Source organism: Podarcis muralis, chromosome 12 (genome assembly GCF_964188315.1).
Source record: "Podarcis muralis chromosome 12, rPodMur119.hap1.1, whole genome shotgun sequence".
Lineage (NCBI taxonomy): Eukaryota > Metazoa > Chordata > Lepidosauria > Squamata > Lacertidae > Podarcis > Podarcis muralis.
Window position 1 is genome coordinate 21,994,332 of NC_135666.1, and position 20,768 is coordinate 22,015,099.

The following is a 20,768-nucleotide window of genomic DNA, read 5'->3' on the forward strand; positions in this document are numbered from 1 at the left end:
ACCAAGGCGTTTGCAAAAGTGATTTTCAACACATTGATTGTATTTATTCATTGTGGCCTTGAGTGTCAATATTGAACGATGTAAACAGTGCCCATGACAAAAACAGGAACCCCTCACCCATTAAAAATACAGGCACAAGGCATTGCTACCAGTTTAACAGACTGATCTTGTTTCATCATTTTTGTATGGCTTCCTTCAATAAAACATTTTTACTTCATAAACCTAGTTATATTTATTTCAGTGAGGATAACTTAAATTTTGGTAACTGCCCTGGAAGCAAGCCAAGATGTTCCACCATGTAGATTTAGGCACAGTCTGGTAAATATCTCCTTCATTGCAACTCATTCTGGCAGCTGAGTCATTTGTCTCGGGCAATGACTATTTCTGCTAGTTGAATGAGGGCATCTCTTTCAGGGGATGGTCTGAGCTTGCTGATCTCTGTCATTGCTTTATGGCAGTAGCGCTGGGCGAGGTAGGTTGTTTGCTGCACGCCATGACTCTAAAAAAGAAAAAGAAAAACACCCAAAGACTTTTAAGTAGAGAAGTTAGGCGACCATGGAATCTTTCTTGCTCCCTCTTTTCTGTCAGATTTTGAAACTGATTCTAGAACATAAATTTTAGCAAAGGTATTTTTAGAACTGTCCAAAACCACCATTCTGCAGAGCTCAAGGGCTCTGTAGGTTCGATGCTAGGGATTGAATCTGGGACCTTTTGCATCTCCAGAACCAACTGGGATAAACCTGCTGCCAGCAAGCCTGGCGAGCCACTGCCAGTGTAGACAATGTTAAGTTAGATGGACCAATGGTCAGATTTGCCATAAGGCAGCTTTTCTATGCTCCAAGCAGTTTAAAAGCTGAGGGACAAGCAAATACGCTGTCTGAATGTGCTCGACTACCTCTACACTCCTCCAAGGTGGTTATCTGTACTTAAAGCTTCAAGTAAATACATCTAGATTACAACAGAGCTGAATGCACCGGAAAGAAGCACAAAACTAATTTACACCAATGCTTACTGGACAGAAAATATCATGCTCACATTTTCTGCATTAAGCGTTCAGACTTGAGTGAACAGGTCCTGTTCTCCATAGGAGGTTAATGGTGAAAATCTGTTCTTGCAAACAGTCACCTTATTGAAATATTTATACCCTGCTCAAGATAGCTTACAACGAATATTAAAACACAGGGCTTACTAAAACTTCTGAAATTCGTGTTTAAGTTGTTGGAGAAAACCACACATATCATTGATAGGTTATACCCAATATAAATTTGCTTTGTAAAATGAAGTGTTAAGAGTAAAAGCTAGAATCCTACATCAGGGCTTCAAAAATAACCATAAAACGTAATTCCAGATGAATTCATACTAACTAAATCTATTGTACTGAATGTTATTGTCTAACAGTATTAGATACATGTATGAGCTGGTATTTATTTTAGTCTGGTCTTGTCTTACCTGTAATACATACTCCCGGGCACGTTCAATGTCTCCTGGCAAACTGAATCGCCTCATTATCATGGCATTAATTTCTGGAAACTGAGAAGGAGAAAAACATTAACTTCCCCCAAAATGCAAGAGCTTAGCAACCAATAGGAGAGATGAACTACCTATTATTTTTCTCACCTATAAACATCTCACAAGCATTTTTATGAAAACGCAGGCATACGTCTTGAACAAGGTAACATGAAGCACTTCTACCCCTACTCGTCCTTAAATTTCAGTATACAGTGGTACCTCGGGTTAAGAACTTAATTCATTCTGGAGGTCCATTCTTAACCTGAGGTACCACTTTAGCTAATGGGGCCTGCCGCTGTGCTGCCGCCACGCGATTTCTATTCTCATCCTGAAGCAGTTCTTAACCCGAGGTACTATTTCTGGGTTGGCGGAGTCTGTAACTTGAAGCGTCTGTAACCTGAGGTACCACTGTAGATGTCTCTCAAGTAGCCAGCAGTACAAGTTTAACTTGGGGTGAAGACAGTATATTTATTGATCCTACCTGCTGACAAGCAAATAAGACAGGACCAGTGGCTATACCAAGCTTAAGGTCTGCTGACGTTGGCTTTCCCAGCTGATCAGAACAGGATGTAAAATCCAGCACGTCATCTATCAACTGCAAACAAACAGACACACGTTGAGACCAGTTAACAAGGATCTTAAAAAGAATTAGTTCATAACAATTATAATAATGGTATCCAGCTTTCACTTCTTTTCTGCCTGCTGAACAGGAGACAGTCTAAGCTTGCTGATCTTACTGCTTTATGGCACTGGCCCCAGTCATTTGTTGTCTCACAAGTCTAAAAGCTAGTTTCTTAGCCTATTTCCTTAGTATCTCTAAATACCAGAGATGTCAAACTGGTCAAGCAGTCAAGCCCCGGATGATCTTGTTCGATCACAGGATCCCTATTGATCTGCAGCAGCGATAAGCAATGGAGTGGAAGTCCCTCCCCCTCCCCACTGCCATTGCTCTTTTCTCCTGTTGTTTGAAATTGGTATTTAGCTGACGAGTTAGAAAATGAGAGTAGTCTTCACCGCTGTGTCGTTGTTCTAGGTGAGTGATGTCCCCCCCCCAATAAAGCTAAGCTTTCCCCCTCCCTAAAAAAGCTCAACCACTTTGGCTCAGCCCCATGGGTAGATCACTTCCAGAATTTTTATACTGGGAGTAGATCGCAGTCTCTTGGGAGTTGGACGTGCCTGCTATATACTACCTGAAATGCTATCCCCAGGTTTCTTCCATATTGGTATGCAATCTCATGCACCTCTGGATCAGGGCAGCCTAGAATGGAAACCTGAAAGGGAAACACAAAAGAATTCTGTCATTAGTATCCATTGTTTGTATATGCAGCACATTAACAGTAAACAACTGAAGAGAGAAGACAGGCTTCATTAGCTGCACTGTTGACCACCCCCAGTCCCTGTTTATACACCCAGGCACGTACAAACTAGACCTATTTAAAAGAACACAAGGCCCATCTGAACTACAGCATTAAATATATATATATCTCTGAATTTAGATTGGATATATCAAATATTCATCAAGGCCAAACTTCATTGCATGCACAGGGCTTGGAGTCTCCGAGATACAGAATGATGGGCTGCAAACTGATTGTTTGCCAATTACTAATGCAACGGCAGCCATGTCATTTGAGGCAACTCTGGTCCCAGCAATTGCCAGAAACTCAAGAGCAATTTCTTCTCCACAAAAAGGGCAGCGTTAAATTCACAAAACACAATGTAAAAAGTGGACACGACGGTCAAATAGGTGATTGTTTCATGCGAAGTCTGCCTGAGGCAGCCATTTTCTGCACTGAAGTTGCTACAAGCTGGTCTTCACGTGTGTGTGTGTGTGTGTGAGAGAGAGAGGGGGGGGGCTATAGTGATCATGTCTGATGTCCCTTGGGAAGCAACATATTCAGAAGACAGGTACACCATGTTAAATCCCACCCCCCAATGCAAACAGTTGCATGAATTAACACATCTAGGACATAGCACTAGACTAGGGCTGCACTATACATTTAAAGCAGTACTGGACCACTTTGAACAGTCATGGCTTCCCCCAAAGAATCCTGGGAACAAGGTTTGACTGTTACATCATTGGCAACTGCAGCTCTTGTGATGGGGACGGAGTATAGGGGCACTGTGACAACTGGCAGCATCATTTTCAATCAATTCCTTTCTTAATAGTTCCCAGTTCTTTTTCACAGCTGCTGCACAAGAGCTGATGTTTTCAATGAACTATCCACCACACAATATCACTATCATGGTTAGTCACTCCTTTGTGTACAGACCTCACCGATGCATATAGGTGAAGTCAGGCATTTTTGTTCCAATGTGCATCACTCTATACACTTAAACAACCCTAGAGGTCTGCTAATAGCAGTAAGAACGAACAATACTAGGGAACTCTGCATCCTAGCTCAAGTGTCTCTAGTACAATTTAAGCAACAGCACAAGTGAGTATCTGAAAGCAATATGGAAATCAGCTATTGTGACAAAGGAAGAGCCAAACCAGGATTTAAAATGCAGCTTTATACCCATTGAAGTTTTGGCAATATATTATTTGGACGTTTTAGGCTGCAGTCCTAACTCCACCCACTTGGGAATAAGCCCCACTGAATTCAACAGGACTCATGTCTACTCAGAACTGCACTTTAAGTTGGGAAGTCTTCCAAAATAGATGCATAGAAGGAAAGAAAGATGACATTACAACCAATGGCACTAGCCATCAAGACATTGTTTTTTTTAATATCCTCCTTTGACTCATTTCCTAACATTGTGAGACTGAGATAAGCAAAGAGTGCTAAGTTACTGATGTGCTTCACTCCTTTCAGCATGAGACACACTGGAGAGGCTTGCAGGACTTTGGGCCCCTTAAGCCTGAAGAGCTAGTAAGAGAAAGCTGTGAAAAGGCTGCAACCCCGCCCCGCCCCCAAGTTTCCCACTGATGCATCATGGTATATGAACAACAAGAAAGACGGAACGTACATACTGCTTTACAGCTGTTTGCTATAAGACTCGCAGTCTTCTTAAAGGTCTTTTCGAGGTAGTGAGCAAATCTCTCGTTTTCGTTTTCTTTGGAACCCATCTGAAGAAATTCGCCTAAAAATAGATGAAGAGCCCAACATTGTCATTCAACTGCTGCCTAGACAAAAATGTCTCAGTTGCTTCTAGAGATTTTGTTAAAATGCCTTACCATGCACCAGATCCTCAATCACACATGTTATCACAGAAACAATGGTTGCGCTTCCAATACGTGCCAATGCTAAAGAGGCTGCAGAAAGGATGAAATCCCCAGCTAGGACTGCCTGGAAAGGAAGAATTTGTTTTAAAAGAGAAGCAGCATACATACAATACTGAAACTGTTTTCTCTTTAATGCAGCGGGAGGTGGGGGAAAAAGAGGCGTTTTCAATTTACAGTCATTTTTGTGTGATTTATTTTTTTCTCCGGATTTATTCAAAGGTATTCCCTTTACAGATACCTGAATGAGAGTGCAGTCTTACCCTGGCACCAAAAATATGTCGGTGTCAGTGCCAAGCAGGCCTCAATAGCATGAGCATTTCACAGGTGTGGGGGCCACCACTGAAAAGCCTCTCCATGTTGCTGCGCCTCTGAGCCTCTCTTGGCACTAGACAACTCTTGTAATATCCAGCTATATTCTTGATGGGAGAAGCAGTCAGATGTTTTGGTCCCAAGCCATATAAGGCTATATAAAAGGGGTGGGGTACCTTTTCTGGGTAGTGGGCCAGATTGTTATCCCTGGCGGGGCTTCCCCTGTCAGTCACTACGATGGCAAGTGATGTGCTTTAAAGTCCCAATTGCTGGGACCTTCAATGCTGTTTGAAGGACTTCTGCTATTGGAAAGGGCTTTCAGACTGCACTCCTGTTTGATCCTCTGGAAGCTCAAATAGGAGTGGGTGCGGGGAGGGGAACTGTCTTGACAATCCTTTGAAAAGGCAGCTGTTTTTCCTCAGGTGATCAGGAGGACAGAGAAAAAAACCCGCCTTCTGGAAGGACTGGCTACTCGCAGCGAATCCCCTGCATAGCTGATCCTTTTAAAAAGTAGCTGCTTCCCAAAGGGATGCTTGCTTTGGCTGCCCATTCCGGTTCCCAGGACGGGACAGGCACACACAGTGAAACTGAGTTCCTTGGAGGCTGCTGCACACTGCTTTTTCAACTTCCAATTTCAAAAGTTCAAAGAGCACTGCTAGGCAAAGGAAGTGGTTTCGACAGACTCTTGCCACCCACCAGCAGAGGAACAATCAGGAGACTACTTGAAGCTTCTGAGAGTTCCTTTTAAACCCTGCCCTTATCTGTCCTAATAAGGTGGGGGGTGCCGACCCCCTAACAGTCTGGCAGGCTAAAGAAGCCTGAAGGGAAGCCTGATGTGCCAAGATTGGCCAGCGGGCCAGAGGTTCACCACTGCTGCTTCACAGGTTAAAACTAGCACTTGGAATTGGGTCCAAAAAGGTGTAAGCAGCAGCTGCAGTTGTGCCAATACTGGTGTGATATGGTCCACCTCATCAGCAGCCTGGCGACTGCTCTCTGCACCAACTGCGGTTTCCAAACAACCTTCCAGTGCATTATGGTAATTAACCTAGAGATTACCACAGTATAGGTCACTGGAGCCAAGCTATCCCTGTCCAGATATGGGTGTAGCTGGGCCACCAGCTCAAGATGGTAGAAGGCACCTCACACCACAATGGCGGCTCAAGGGACAGAACAGAATCTTCAAGCCAGGAGTCTGCTATTATGCTCACTAGCAGTGTAAAGAGAGGTCAGCTCAGCTGCTACATATGATGATTTTATTATTTATTTGAAAAGCCATCCTGCCCTTTCTCCAAAGGAGCCCAGAGCAGCAGACAAAAAACCCCAATACAAGCACTTAATAAAAAAGAAACAATAAAATATCCCCAACAGCTAAATAATTTCAAGGCTGCCATGAACAATAACTTTCAGCCATCATATTTATTACTTGAAATGCCAAGTACAGCTTTTAATTGTTCAGACCAAGATAATTTTCCATGGCTGCTTTCGCTTACAGAAGTTGAAGGACAGGGCTAAGTCCACGTCATTCTCATGCCTCCAAACCAGCTGTGAGTTGCATGCAGATGAGGAGGCCCTGCCCAGCCAGATCAACAGGTGTGCTTACCAAGTCAATGGGGCCTGAAAGAGCATCGGTGTCAGTTACGCACATGAAGCACCATTGCTGGATTAGATTAAATTGGAACCAGCAGGTGCACCATTAAGAAGTGCTCCTTTCTTTCCCGCTGGATATCAGGGAAGATTGTGACACAAACACAGCAAGATCTCGGCTCAAAGAACCCCTTTTATTAACCTAAACTCTGCCCCAGCTGACACATAGATATCTGAACTGCCCTACCTGCTCTGTTATCTTGTCTCATCTCCCCACTACTACTGCAATTCCCACCCATAATTCTAGCTCACGTGTTTCAAGAATTCAAGGACAGTGGAAGAGGTGAGTGGGCAGCAGGGCTGTAACAAACTGGGGCCAAAAGACAAAGGGTGGGGAGGACATTCTGCAGAAGAAGGTGCTGGATCGGGCATGGTCAATGTGGTGCCCTCCAGATGTTGGTGGACCACAGTTTCCATCACCCTTGATCACTGGCCATATTTTCTGGCCACTGGGAGTTGCAGTCCAATAACATCTGGAGGGCACTTTGTTGGCCACCCCTGGATAAATTGGGTTTTTTTCTCATCACTCCACCCACAAGATAAGGAAAGGGGAAGCAACACTCCAAGAATTCAAGGTATTTGCCCAGACAGGTTATTTTATCAGCTTCTCTTCAGATAATTTCCTGTTTTTCCAGCCTTCTGCTAAACCTGCTTCTCGGGACTAATTCAAAGATTCCATTTTCAGGAAAGTATGATGGGGCACCTCTTGCACACACCCCCCCCCCCCCGACTAAGCGTCATAAGGTCCTGGGAGAATATCTCAAACTATGCTGCAAAATATTTAAGCTTGGTTAGAACTACTGCTGTGTTTGTCCCAGAGAATGATCATATCCACATTATTGCTTGGACTCTACCCAGTAAAAGTTAAACATTTTGAAGTCCCATTGATCTCAATGGGATAGTGAGAGGCATGTGCTTAAATATCTCCTATTGGAATGAATGGGAGCTTAAAGTGCTTAACTCTGTGTGGAAAGTTAAAAGCTCTGAATGTGACCTTTTATATGATCAGCTTTTGTTGGCAAATTAGGAGGCAGGCCTTCGGGTGCAAGGAACACTTTTGCCCCTTCATTTCAGGAAGTGCTCAACTTTGGCTAGACTATTCCGTATGCACAACAAACGTATTTAATTTTGCATGCCAAGTGTTCTGTGCAATTCAAAAGCATGCAAGCAATTAACATAAACTGTTGCAAATAAAAAACACCCGTAATTATTTAATCTTAAAAGCAATAGATAAAACCTGCCTCGTTTGCTTTAGTCATTCTCACAGCCTGTGTACTTTCCCTACAGCTTCCCATGTAAACATCCCTCCAAATACAAAAATAATAATAATCACTGCATCGCTACAAACACACTCACCTTCCTTTCCCCCCAAATGTGATTGACTGTTTGTTTTCCTCTCCGTGAATTTGCATCATCAATAACATCATCGTGAAGGAGAGTAGCTGTATGGATCATTTCTGTAATTACTGCTATAGAACGCTGGCTTGCCTGTACTTCCCTAAAATTGGAGTGAAAGAGACAGTGGAGGCTGAGCAAACCAAGCACGCTAGGACACGTTCACCAGCTCAGCAGTTTTGGATAGCAATGACTTGTTCTGCATTTGTGACAAATAGTTTGAAATCCAGTGTCTCTGTAGTTCACTTCCTCATCCAAACTTAATCTAATTCTTCTCCAGCGGCATCAGGCAGTTGGTTTTTATGAGCAGGTATGGGGAAGTCAGAAGTTATTATGATTCTGATTATCATCATTGTCATCAGACCACCTTCCTTACAGACTGTCTTGGGTGTTAAGATCAGCAGAGGGGCCCTTGCCCTAAGAATTCTTTTTTTTTGGGGGGGGGGGGTGGCCCAGGAGAGCATTCCTTCCCTATAGAAGGGCACCTGGGTAATAAATTTAATAAAAATTTACAGAAATACACAGCGGTGCAGGAAAAATGCATGAAGAGAAATTATTCCCTCTTATATGGAACGTAAGAACTTGGTTAGCTAATGAAGCAAACTTGAAATTATTTATTCATAAAACACAGGAAATCAGTTTTTTACAGAAGGTTGGGCTGGCAACTAAACTAGCTTTTAAAAGGGATTATATATACCCGCTTTCCTCAACCTGGTGCCCTCCAGATGTTTTTAATGACCACTTCCATTAGCCCCAGCTAGCATGGCCATTTGGGCTGGGGCTGATGGGAGTTGCAGTCCAAAACTTTGGAGAGCACCAGGCTGGGGAAGACTGAGACAGAATATATTGTTGAATATTAGTGATGGAAGCAAAAAATGGAGCTCTCATGTTCCGTGGCAATATGGCTCCAGGTGACAGGAGCAAAGAGACAGCTATCTCCACCAACCCCTCTGCTAAAAGTTTCCCTGCAGAATCCAGCTGACCATGACAGAAACAGAACCCAGTGCTAGATTATCTAAAGACCGACTTCGAACATTTTGTCAGTGAAATTTAAAACACTTGGCCAGTGAATTTCCCAGAGCACCAACGGCAGCACTAAGGGGACAAGATATTAACTTGTCCCACTGAAACCCACACACACAAAAAAACAAAAAACAAACAAACAAGCAAAAACCTTTCTATAGCCAAAAGCTATAAAGTGGGCATCAAGTCAGCCTGTGGCTGTGATCCTTACCCCACTTACCTGGGAGTAAGCCCTGCTGAATTCTACAGGACTTACTCCCAAGTAGACATGGTTAGGACAGCACTGTAAGGGCTAAGTTTTATTCAGAGAGGACCCACTGAAACTAATGAACATGATTAAAGGTAAAGGGACCCCTGACCGTTAGGTCCAGTTGCGGACGACTCTGGGGTTGCATGCTCATCTCGCTCTATGGGCCAAGGGAGCTGACTTTTGTCTGCAGACAGTTTTTCCGGGTCATGTGCCAGCATGACTAAGCCGCTTCTGGCGAACCAGAGCAGTGCACGGAAACACCGTTTACCTTCCTGCTGGAGTAGTACCTATTTATCTACTTGCACTTGACGTGCTTTCAAACTGCTAGGTTGGAAGGAGCTGGGACCAAGCAATGGAAGCTTACCCCGTTGCGGGGATTCGAACTGCTGACCTTCCGATCAGCAAGCCCTAGGCTCTGTGGTTTTGACCACAGCACCTAAGTTGGGTCTATTACTTACAGTAGGTCCACTCCAAGCAATACCACCGCAAATCCCACACCTCCTTTCCTTGCCATACTTTAGACTCACCTGGAGCTGTGCCTGCTGCTCCTTCCCTCACTTTTTATATCAGTTTCCTAATGCGTCACATATGAGTGTGCCAAAAAACACTGAGAGCAACTCCTCTGCCACACTACAATTTGGGGCAAAGGTTTGCCCATACTATGCTCAATGCTGTGGACACTTTGTGCCAACAACTCTAGATATTTATATATTGGGCTAATGGAATTCTGGCCTTTTCCTTTCTTGTTTTTAGAATGAAATTGAGGGGAAGAAAGGGGACGATGGCACCCTTTGCAATGCTGTGTACAGTTTGGGAAAGATATTGAAAAATGCATAAATTGTGCAGTTGCAAACATGCTGCTTAACTCCTGCTGTTATTGCTAGCGAGTGACTTTTTTTTTTTAGCCAAGGAAAGTGGATTTGAAATTGTAAGAACTTTAAAAATACAGGTTAGGTATTTACCCGGAGTTATTATGATGAAAATTGCACGCTCTAGCCATTAGCACCACAATCATTGGTCGAAAAGCCTTCCCTTTGCCATCAAAGTAATATTCACACATTTCCTTCAGTTCTGTAGTAGATACCCATAATTCCTATAAACAAACAAAAATGCAGTTTTAAAGTTGAGCAGTAAGTCTGGAAATAGGTTGATGCAATGTTATGCCTCTTTGGAAGAGAGATTACAGCACTCCACACCAGACACCAAAGAGCCCTTACCTTTTTAATATCTTCATAGAGATTATTCAAGTCTTTGCTTCCCAGCTTAAAAGGATCCTTATATTTTTCATCACTAACTGCTGTACCACAGCTGTTCAATCGCAGCGTTGTGTGGTGAAACCTGGCGATAGTATTATTTGAAAGAATTTAGAGAGCTAAAATACAGGTTGGATTTGTGTTTCATTTTACAGAGCATACAAAATACTGGCCTGATTTGCATGTCGTGCTAAGCCAAAGCTAAAGCATAGTTTATTAAACAAACCATGCGTAAAATCACAAGTTGCCCCAGATGATTTGTTTTCTAAAAGTTTGGTTTCTTTCTCTCCCTTACCCCTCCCCCCCGGCCCACTTCTCATCTACTTTGTACTTGCCACCCTATATCCCAAAAGCCTTTGCAGCACCTTATACTGGTGTTCATGTCTCCATGCCCATTCCTACTGGGCAGCTGCAAGAGCAGAGGTAGGGAAATTGTCCCCGAGTTCTGTGCCTGCTCTCATCCATAACAGATTCCCACCCAAATTTCACAGTGGTTTCTTAAGCCTTTCCTTAAACTTTTATCCCTGCACCTGCCAGTTCACCTCAATGTCACTCTGTTACATTACCCCATCACTTCTCTCCTTAGATGGTACTCAAATTAGCCACTGAACTTAATGGGGTTCACTTCTGAGTAGACAAACGCTGTAATGTGGATATAGGAGAGGGCAGGAAAGAAAATGGTGTTTTGAAAGGGGTGGGGGGCGGGAGATAATCCCCTAATTGGCTGCTGGTGGGGGGAGAGCGTAAGATAAATTTGTTGAGGGCAGATTGGCATACTGTATGTAGTTTAACAAGCTGATTTTTGGCTGAAATATTTTTTCTTACTTTCAGAACATTTCTACAAGCTCCTTTAGACAGCTGTAACCTGTAAAATGCTATCAACAGGCTTTCAAACAGTAAAAATTTGAGCTTTGCAGCAAAGGTGGGGCAGGACAAAACAGAGGTCTCATTTAAGATTTCATCTGCACTATGTGCTAGAGCTATAGAGCTTTTTCTTTTTTGGTGTGTACACATAAATAATTACAATAAAAATAGCACAGCACCAGCCCTTTCATTAAAAGCAGTCAGTTTCCAAACATCTAGTTTGGTGGTCAAAAGATATGGCTTTATTGTCTTGCTTTATTACACCTTACACCATAAATGGTAGTTATAGACTAATGAATATTTGCTGCGATCAAGGCACTCAATATGTAATTGAGTATCTAGTACCACTCTAGTTCATTTTGTTTATGTGGAACTTGTGCATGCAAGCACAAGTACAGGAGCAGTGGACCCATATTGTACCCACACTAATCTTGTGGCAAATGTGGAAGAATTCTTGCAGCAGCTTGTTCCTAATAACTCAAACAGTATTCAGAAAAGGACAGCTGGGCAATAAATCTCAGGGACATGGATACAGCTTGTACTCTGTCACCCAGAAGTGAAGCATGTTTGGAACACGCAACTAGGTATGCAGAAAGACTTGCTGTGCACTTAAGAAATATGGACTCTTTGGCAAGACGTGTTTCAGAATGAGGTGAATACTACAAGTGGTGCACTTGATGGGGGCCTTCCCTTCAATGTGTAACACTGGGATAAGAATCCCTACCAGTCGGTAGCTGATCCAGGGAAACTTCCTTCTCTTGATTCTTAAGTGACACATTTTACCTCAATCTAAGTATTGTTTCAACTTAAGGAGCATGTTATTGGCCTGACATTCCTACTGCACTTATTTACTATATCTTGCCACTGGTTCTTCAGCTTCCACTTAAAAACAGGAGTAAAGTCGCTTGGTGAAGCTTTTACATGTACCAAGGCAAGGTAGGTTGCTGTCCTAGCAGGCTTGAGCAGGAGGACTTTTTAATAGGATATGCTCCAAATATATCCAGCCCAAAGACGTTACAATAGGCAAGGAGGAACTCAAAATCAAATCAGTGTTATGAAATAGAAGATGAACACTTATGTCGTATAAAACAAAGGGGAAGAGAGAAATAGTTTGATCCCAAACCAGTTAGTTTACTGAATGTATAAATTGCTTCCCTGAACCTGCTTTGGTTATATTGTATCAACTTACAGCATTATATAGATCATGATAGCACCCATAACTGTAGGGCTTCTAAAAATATTCACCCAGGTTACCTAAAACCCACTCCTATATATGGTGCAATACAATGGTCTTCAACTTACCGCCAAAATATACTACGAATTTTTAAAATGGATAGAGCAGAGCTTCTCCCAAGAAAATCAGGTCTCTGTCCAGAGGAAAAAAGAAATGAAACATTAGTGAGCATACATTTACAAACCACATTTCACCTAACTTTTATTTTATTTTAGTTGAGTATTTATATTCTGCCTTCTACACTACTTAGGACATCTTACAGCATTCTAAATTATAATTTCATTAAAACAATGCAGAACGATTGCAAAAAGACAGTGCCAACAGTTAAAAGAATCGTAAGAACATTGTCTAACTTTGCAAGAACCTCTTGGAAGAAAATGGTTTTCAATAACTGCAGGGGTGGAGGAGTGTGAGAGGGGACCAACCACACTTCATAGGGCAAGGTGTTCCATAGTCTGGGTGCAACCACTGAGAAGGCCCTTTCTCTTGTCCCACACAGCTGTGCTTCCACCCTTGTGGTTGCAAAACTCAGAAAAGACCCTCTACTTCTGATCTTAGGATCGAGATTGTTTCAGCCCCAAGACCTCTAATCATTTCGTTTTACCAGATAAAATTGTGTGCCTGGCTCCACACCCGTGAGCAGGGCTTCTTACCCATTTAAAGTCTGCGAAAAGGTTGAAACAATCTTGGGGAGTATCCAGAACAGTATGGGAGGAAACAATCCCCAATCTATACAGGACTTAAGACATTTAGGGCTTTAAAGATAATGACCAAACACGTTGAATTATGCCTGAAGGCAAGCAGGTAACCACTGCCACTGTCACAGGATAGGTGCAATGTGATCCTGTGGGTGAGAACCCGCCAACATGTTTGTAGCTGCATTTTGGGTGAACAGAAGCTTCTGAAGCAAGGATTGTTGAAAGTTAGCACCACGTAGAGTGAGTTGCATTAATTCAACCTACATGCAACCAAGGCAAGGAATAATGTTATCTTGTTTCCAAGGCTGCATTAATACGTGCCTTGCAAACAAGACAGCAATAGTTACTGGCCTGTCTGCCCATACATCTGTGAGACCTCAAAACCTAAAACAGAAAACCACACACAAAATAACCTTATTGAACTCTATTACACATGAATTCTTGCAGCATTTCCTTCTATAAGGAAAGTGTTATAAAAACGAAACCATAAAGTTTTGCAATTCCTTCCCTAAACTACCTTAAACTAGTTTAAGTCCACACCTCTTTTTTCTGATACAAAGTGGTTTCTATTATGAGACTAATTCGAAAGCTGTTACACAAGCTCTGAGGTGGCCCAAGCCTTCTCCAGACAAGTATTCAATAGCACAAAAGGCTCACAGCACAGAACTCTACTATGGGTCCCTCATCATATGAGGTGCATGGGATCATCCAGAGCAGGGTAGTTCAATGTGTGGCCCTCGTGGCCTTTTTTGGCGGCCCTCAGCAACATTTGATGCCCACCCCAGCTCTCATGCTGCCTTCCTAAAGCCAGATAAGTGAGGCCCAAGGCTTTGGGAAGGAGGTGTGAAGGCTCTGATAGGGTCCTAGAGTCCTTCTTCCTCCTTCCCAAAGCCTAGTTAGTACTTTCCCATCTTTGGGAAGCAGGTAGGAAGGCTATAGGACCCTGACAGAGCCTCACAACTGCTTCCCAAAGCCTGGTGCCTTGCTCAGCTGGCTTTGGGAAGGGAGTGCAAAGGCTAGGGGGGATGTGTGTCAAACTGCAGCCTTGCTCCCCACCCTACCAAGGCAGCATGCGGCCTGCAGGTTCTGTGTCAAAGGACCCACTTGGTATGAACAGTTGGGCCGCCCTGATCTAGAGCAGGCCTTTTTCCACACTGAGGTGCTAGAACATCCTTCCAGCTTTGCTGTCAGCCTTTGGTAGCAAGCAGCTTCATTTCAGAGGGCACTGCTGTATTGGGGGTGGCCTTTTCTTCTGTATTATTGTTAATTTGCTATTTGCGGCTTGTTTAGATTTATACCTTTAATTATTATATTTCGCTCTTTTATGTTACTAGCTGCTGCCAAGTGCCTTTGCAGAATAGGCAGGATATTCATGTTATTATTATTTTTTAAGTGCAGTGGTACCTCGGGTTAAGTACTTAATTCGTTTCGGAGGTCCATACTTAACCTGAAACTGTTCTTAACCTGAAGACCACTTTAGCTAATGGGGCCTCCTGCTGCTGCTGTGCCGCCGGAGAACGATTTCTGTTCTCATCCTGAAGCAAAGTTCTTAACCTGAAGCACTATTTCTGGGTTAGCGGAGTCTGTAACCTGAAGCGTATGTAACCCGAGGTACCACTGTAGAGGCATGTTCTTGTGTACTCAAGGTTAAGTTTTAAAAATTATCTAAAGCAGCCCTTACAACTGGCATTAAGAACCTCATGGCCTCCAAATATTGAAGACTACAACCCCATCATTTTTGACATGTTGTCTGGGGGCTGAAGATAGTTGGAGGCCAAACACATCTGGAGGGCTACAGGTTCCCCATACCTGCTTTAGAACCATGGGCTCCCCAAAGATTCTTTTAAGATTGATGCTTGAAGATCTTGGGAATAATCACTTAGAAACATTCTGCACAATCCTAAAAGCCTATTCATAACATCAGCAACATAACTGACATTCAACGAGGGTTCATCAGTTTGAATCAAACAGGAAACTATGACTGAATGCAAATGAAGTGCCAAAGTGGTGTAAGGTAAAGGTAAAGGACCCCTGGATGGTTAAGTCCAGTCAAAGGCGACTATGGGGTGCAGCGCTCATCTCACTTTTCAGGCCGTGGGAGCCAGCGTTTGTCCTCAGACAGCTTTTCAGGCCATGTGGGCAGCATGACTAAACGCTTCTGGCGCAAAGTGGTGTATGAGAGGAGAAGAAATGCTTGGCCCGAACATACATTTCCATGGTTTATGAAGATACAATCATCTGAACAGAGCCAATGAATTGTACTTTCCCCCAAGCTCCAAGCCCATTCAATGGATGAGTACTGACTTGTTCACTGTTGTTCCTTCTCACAACTCAAAATCTATCACTCACACACTACTACCAATATTCTGAAGGGCTTTATAATGCATCTTGCATAAAAGCACAGCAAATTGTGGGGCAATACTTTCACTCCCTGTCCCCACTGAACAGCTTCTTGAATATTGCACAGGCAGCCAAATATTACACAGATAAAAGGCTTCTATTCCAAGACCGCCATCTGAAAGGGACTTTACATTGGTGATGAATGGCCCAGCTGTTCTATGTATCCATGTTATCTGCACTGAGCATAGCCTACTGGCTCTTATTCATCCCACTGCTGGATCAGACACCCCTCTGAAACACAGGTATTTGGGGAAACAGATTACCTGCGTGCCATCAGTTTTACCAAGCTCTAAATCCTCACAGATTCCTACCTAGAAATTTCACATGGACAATTATCAAGAGTGAGCTTTGAGCTCACACACTCTTCCTTCCCTCTCCCATGTGACCAAGAACTGTTCAGAAACTTTAAACACTACTTTTGATTAACTTCTGTTTGTAGCTTTAATCACTACTTTTGATTACCGTATTTTTCGCTCTATAAGACGCACCAGACCACAAGACGCACCTAGTTTTTGGAGGAGGAAAACAAGAAAAAAAATATTCTGAATCTCAGAAGCCAGAACAGCAAGAGGGATCACTGCTCAGTGAAAGCAGCAATCTCTCTTGCTGTTCTGGCTTCTGGGATAGCTGCGCAGCCTGCATTCGCTCCATAAGACGCACACGCATTTCCCCTTACTTTTTAGGAGGGAAAAAGTGAGTCTTATAGAGCAAAAAATACGGTAACTTCTGGAATTACAAATTATGGTTAACATAACTATGGTTTAACTATGGTTGGTTTCGAAAAGCCTACTTCAATCCATAGTTTGGGAACCTGTTGAAGGTCATGGTAAAATCAGTATTTATTTATCTTTTAAAAATCAGCAAGGTTACTAATTTTGCTATCATGTCTTTGAAGTCTCACCTGAAAGTGTGGAACCTCATGCTCGCAAGGAAGGCTAATTACAGCCTTACAAAGAAAACCAAGAGTTGCCTTCCCAAATCTGGTGCCTGGCAAGTATCATGAACATCCCAGTCAGCTATGCTGCTTCTCTCTAAACAAAATTAAGAACAAAAGAAGAGCTTGCTGGATCAGGCCAAAGGCCAATCTAGTCCTGCATCCTGTTCTGATGGTGGCCAAGAGGACACCTATGGCAGTGTTTCCCAACCGGTGTTCCGCGGCACACTAGTGTGCCGCGAGACGTTGCCTGGTGTGCCGTGGGAGGGAGGCGGGCGAGTCGGGCGGCGAGAGGCGGGGTGGCGGCGGCGAGGATCCGCGTCGAGCCGGGGGCGGCTCCGCGGTGGTGGTGCCGAGGTTTCTCTCTCCATTCTCCCCTCACACACACACACAGGAAATAACACAGGATCAGCTGACAGGACCCGGCCAATGGGGCGGCGGCGGGGCAGCGCGCGCAAAAGGGAGGAGCGCGAGACAGCGGACGAGGAGGAGGCCGGCATGTCCGGGCAGCAGCAGCAACAACAGCAGCAGCAACTCCCGGCGACGGCTCCTCAAGCCCCGGGCAACCCTACTCCCTCACCGGCCTCGGCCACCCTCCTGCTCCACCCGCCGCCGCCTCCCCCGCCGCCGCCGGCCACCTCGGCCCCGCCGCCGCCCCCTCCTCCGCCCGCTATCGCCGCCACCACCACAACAGCCGCCGCCGCCTCAGCTGGGCCCATGCCTGCCGGGAGCGGCGGCGGCAGCAGCAGCAGCAGCGCCCCGGCGCCCTTCCCTCCCGGCGTGACGCTGCGCGCTGACGTCACGGGGCTGTAATGGTGGTGTGCCTCAATATTTTTTTCATCAAACAAGTGTGCCTTTGCCCAAAAAAGGTTGGGAAACACTGACCTATGGTAAGCTAGCAAGAAGGACCCAAGGACAACACTCCCCGCTTGTGTTTCTCAACAAGTGGCATTCAGAGGCATACTGCTTTCAACAGCGGAGGAAATAGTAATCAAGCTAGTAGTCAGCCTTAGCCTCTGTTATTTTGTCTTATCACTGAATTGTAGAGTTGGAAGGGACCCCGAGAGTTATCTAGTTCAACCCTTTGCAATGCAGGAATCTCAACTAAAGCATCCATGGCAGATGACCATCCAACCTCTTTTAAATCTTTTAAAGCCATCCAAGCTGGTGGCTATGAATGAAATGAATGCACAAATGAATGAAATAAAAACATTCCTCAGAATTGCAGAACCATAGACTTGGAAGGGGCCACGAGGATCATCGTGGTCTAGATTCATCTCTAGACCAGGCCCTTGCAATCCAGGAGATTAAGAGTCTCACACTCTGCAGACTGAGCTATCCCCTCAGGTTTGTGCTCGTTTTTTAAACTCCCTACCCCTACCTTTTCTTTTAAAAAAACAGCCCCTTCTCTTTCCCAAGGTTTTGTGTACATGAAAATCCCATGCTGCCTCAACCCAAAATGTCCATCTGGTCAAGCATCAGTGACCAAAGCAGCCCAGAGCACGGAGGGCAAGAGAGCTACCCCACTGCCTTAAATGTCTAGAGCTGTGGTTTGGGGCAATTTGATTTTTAAGGGGGGCAATTCAAGAATGAGTTATTTACAGTGAATGGCCTTTTAGGCTTCCTCCATGTGAACAGGAGTTCACTTTTTGAATAATAAGAATTATATGTGGGGGGGTGGGGTGGGGTGGAATCAGGATTTTAGAGATGCTTAGGTGGGGCATGGCTAAAAACGGTTTGTAACCACTGCTCTGGAGAGAGGGGGATACCTCTGAAGATGCAAATGCAGTTTAGCTCGCGTGGACAGTAGCCACGGACAGATGCATTCTCCGCGGATTTGCCAAATCCCCTTGCAAAGCCCTCCAAGCCGGTGGCCATCATCCCTGCACCTCTTCGCAGCAAACGCAGCAGGAAGTCCTCTTCCTCAGTCCTGAATTTACTGCCCAACATTTTATGGAGTGTGAGAAGGGTTGAAAACACCACCACCACCAAAACCACCCCAATATTCTCCCTTTATTCCCTCGTCATTTGATGGACCCTTAAGCATCTTCTCTCCCCTCCCTGAACCTGAAAACGAAACAGCCCGGAGATCCCGCTAGCGTTTCCTCACATTCATTCCGACGTGACCTCCATTCGCCCCGGCGCGCCGCCGACTTACCTCCGCCTTCCACGCGGGCGCCGCCGGCCCCACAGCCCGCCGCTGCCTTCCGGCGCCGTTAGCAGAGGAGCCCAAGGCCCGCCCGGAACCGGCGAGCCACGCCGCCCGGGGAAGAGCCGGCGCAGCGACAGCAGCAGCGCTGCCACCAGCCCAAGGCCATGGCCGCGTCGTCCTCGGCGCCAGGCCTGCTTCTCCCGCCGCTGCTCAAGGGCCGCCTCCCCTCGCTGAGCAGCTGAGGCGACCCGGACGCGGAAATACCCGGCCTAGGCAGCGCGGCGGGAGATGGGCGAGAAAGGAAGGCTGCCCACGCCGCCCTCAGGCGCCGCCCCGGCCTGCAGCCCCGGAGCGAGGAGGGGGACGCTCCTGAGGGAGTGGCCGGCGGGGCGGAGGGCGGAGGGCCGCGCCTGCAGTGTGAGAAGGAGCCCGGCTTAGAGAGAGAAGGGGGGAGGAAGGCCGCCTTGCTTCCCGCGTGTCTCTCCAGAAGAGGCCGCCTCTGATTTTGCCGCGTTTCCTCCTGCGCCTTTAAGCAGGTGTGGCCCAGGCAGAGGTCCCAGGTGAAGTTGATGCCCCCTGCATCCCTCGGGCATTTAAAGGTTCTTCCTTTGTGGCCATTGCCTTGTTCTTTATACCTGAGGACAAGTAGGGACTTTTATTCCATATTTATTTCCCACAGGTGAAGTGGTCCTCGGGCTCCAGTGCTTTGGTGGCAGGAAGTGCTGATTCGCTCACTGAGTTTCCCCTCCCTTGTTGTGCAAAGAGCATCACAGAGCCTAGGAACAGAAGGTCGGCGGTTCGAATCCCCGCCACGGGGTGAGCTCCTGTTGCTCAGTCCCTGCTCCTGCCAATCTACCAGTTCGAAAGCACGTCAAAGTGCAAGTAGATAAATAGGTACCGCTCTGGCGGGAAGGTAAGCGGTGTTTCTGTGCGCTGCTCTGGTTCTCCAGAAGCGGCTTAGTCATGCTGGCCACATGACCTGGAAGCTGTACGCCGGCTCCCTCAACCAATAAAGCGAGATGAGCGCCGCAACCCAGAGTCGGCCACAACTGGACCATATGGCTGGGTTTCCCCAGTCACTCTGGGCGGCTTCCAACAGGATATTAAAAACAAAAAACATTAAACATTAAAAACTTCCCTAAACAGGGCTGCCTTCAGATGTCTTCTAAAAGTCAGATAGTTGTTTATTTCCTTGACATCTGGTGGGAGGGCATCCACAGGGCAGGTGCCACCACCGAGAAGGCCCTCTGCCTGGTTCCTTGTAACCTCACTTCTCGCAGTGAGGGAACCGCCAGAAGGCCCTCGTAGCTGGACGATGGGGGTGGAGATGCTCCTTCAGGTATACTGGGCCGAGGCCATTTAGGGCTTTAAAGGTCAGCACCAACACTTTGAATTGTGTTTTGAAATGAGGAGAGTTACAAACATCCTTTAAAGGTTCTTCCTTTGTGGCCCATTGTCTTGTTCTTATATTTGAGGACAAGTTGGACTTTTATTCCATATTTATTTCCTTTTTTGATGTTCTGCCATTTCTCCCAAGGCAGCATGCATACGTATATGGCTCTCTTCCTACTTCATTTTGTTCTCACGACGACTCTTGTGAGTTGAGTTAGACTGAGAGAAAATGGATTACCTCAAGGTCACCCAGTCAAGCTTCATGGCGGAATGGGGGTTTGAACTCGGGCCTTCCCACTCCCAAGTCCAGCAAAAGTTGCTGGTGGATAGCTGCCTCTATAATATTGAAAACAAAGCAAGACTTTAAAAAAGAAAATTCCCAGGGTCATCCTTTGCCGAATAATGTGAAATAATTTTCAGTGGCTTTTTAAATATATATATAAAGGGAAGCATTGAAGGGCTATTTTCCTGAATGTGAAAGGTTTTGT

At 45.3% G+C, this 20,768-nt stretch overlaps 2 protein-coding genes across 2 annotated transcripts in view; one reads left to right on the top strand and one right to left on the bottom strand.

The window, feature by feature from the left end:
• Nucleotides 1-19: 19 nt before the first annotated feature.
• PDSS1 (decaprenyl diphosphate synthase subunit 1) lies at nucleotides 20-19,542 on the bottom strand. The gene is given in 12 exon segments (XM_028749753.2): nucleotides 20-499; nucleotides 1,450-1,530; nucleotides 1,991-2,104; nucleotides 2,700-2,780; nucleotides 4,481-4,590; nucleotides 4,685-4,796; nucleotides 8,042-8,183; nucleotides 10,316-10,446; nucleotides 10,571-10,691; nucleotides 12,773-12,837; nucleotides 18,895-19,002; nucleotides 19,004-19,542. Coding segments are annotated over 12 exon segments (1,257 nt in total). The 5' UTR covers nucleotides 19,055-19,542; the 3' UTR covers nucleotides 20-358.
• A 967-nt stretch (nucleotides 19,543-20,509) lies between these two features.
• The window catches only part of LOC114607032 (protein nucleotidyltransferase YdiU-like), a 22,441-nt gene continuing 22,182 nt past the window's right edge, over nucleotides 20,510-20,768 (top strand). The window contains exon 1 of the mRNA XM_077916301.1: nucleotides 20,510-20,556. Coding sequence (XP_077772427.1) covers nucleotides 20,510-20,556 — 47 coding nt within the window. The remainder of the gene's footprint in view (nucleotides 20,557-20,768) is intronic.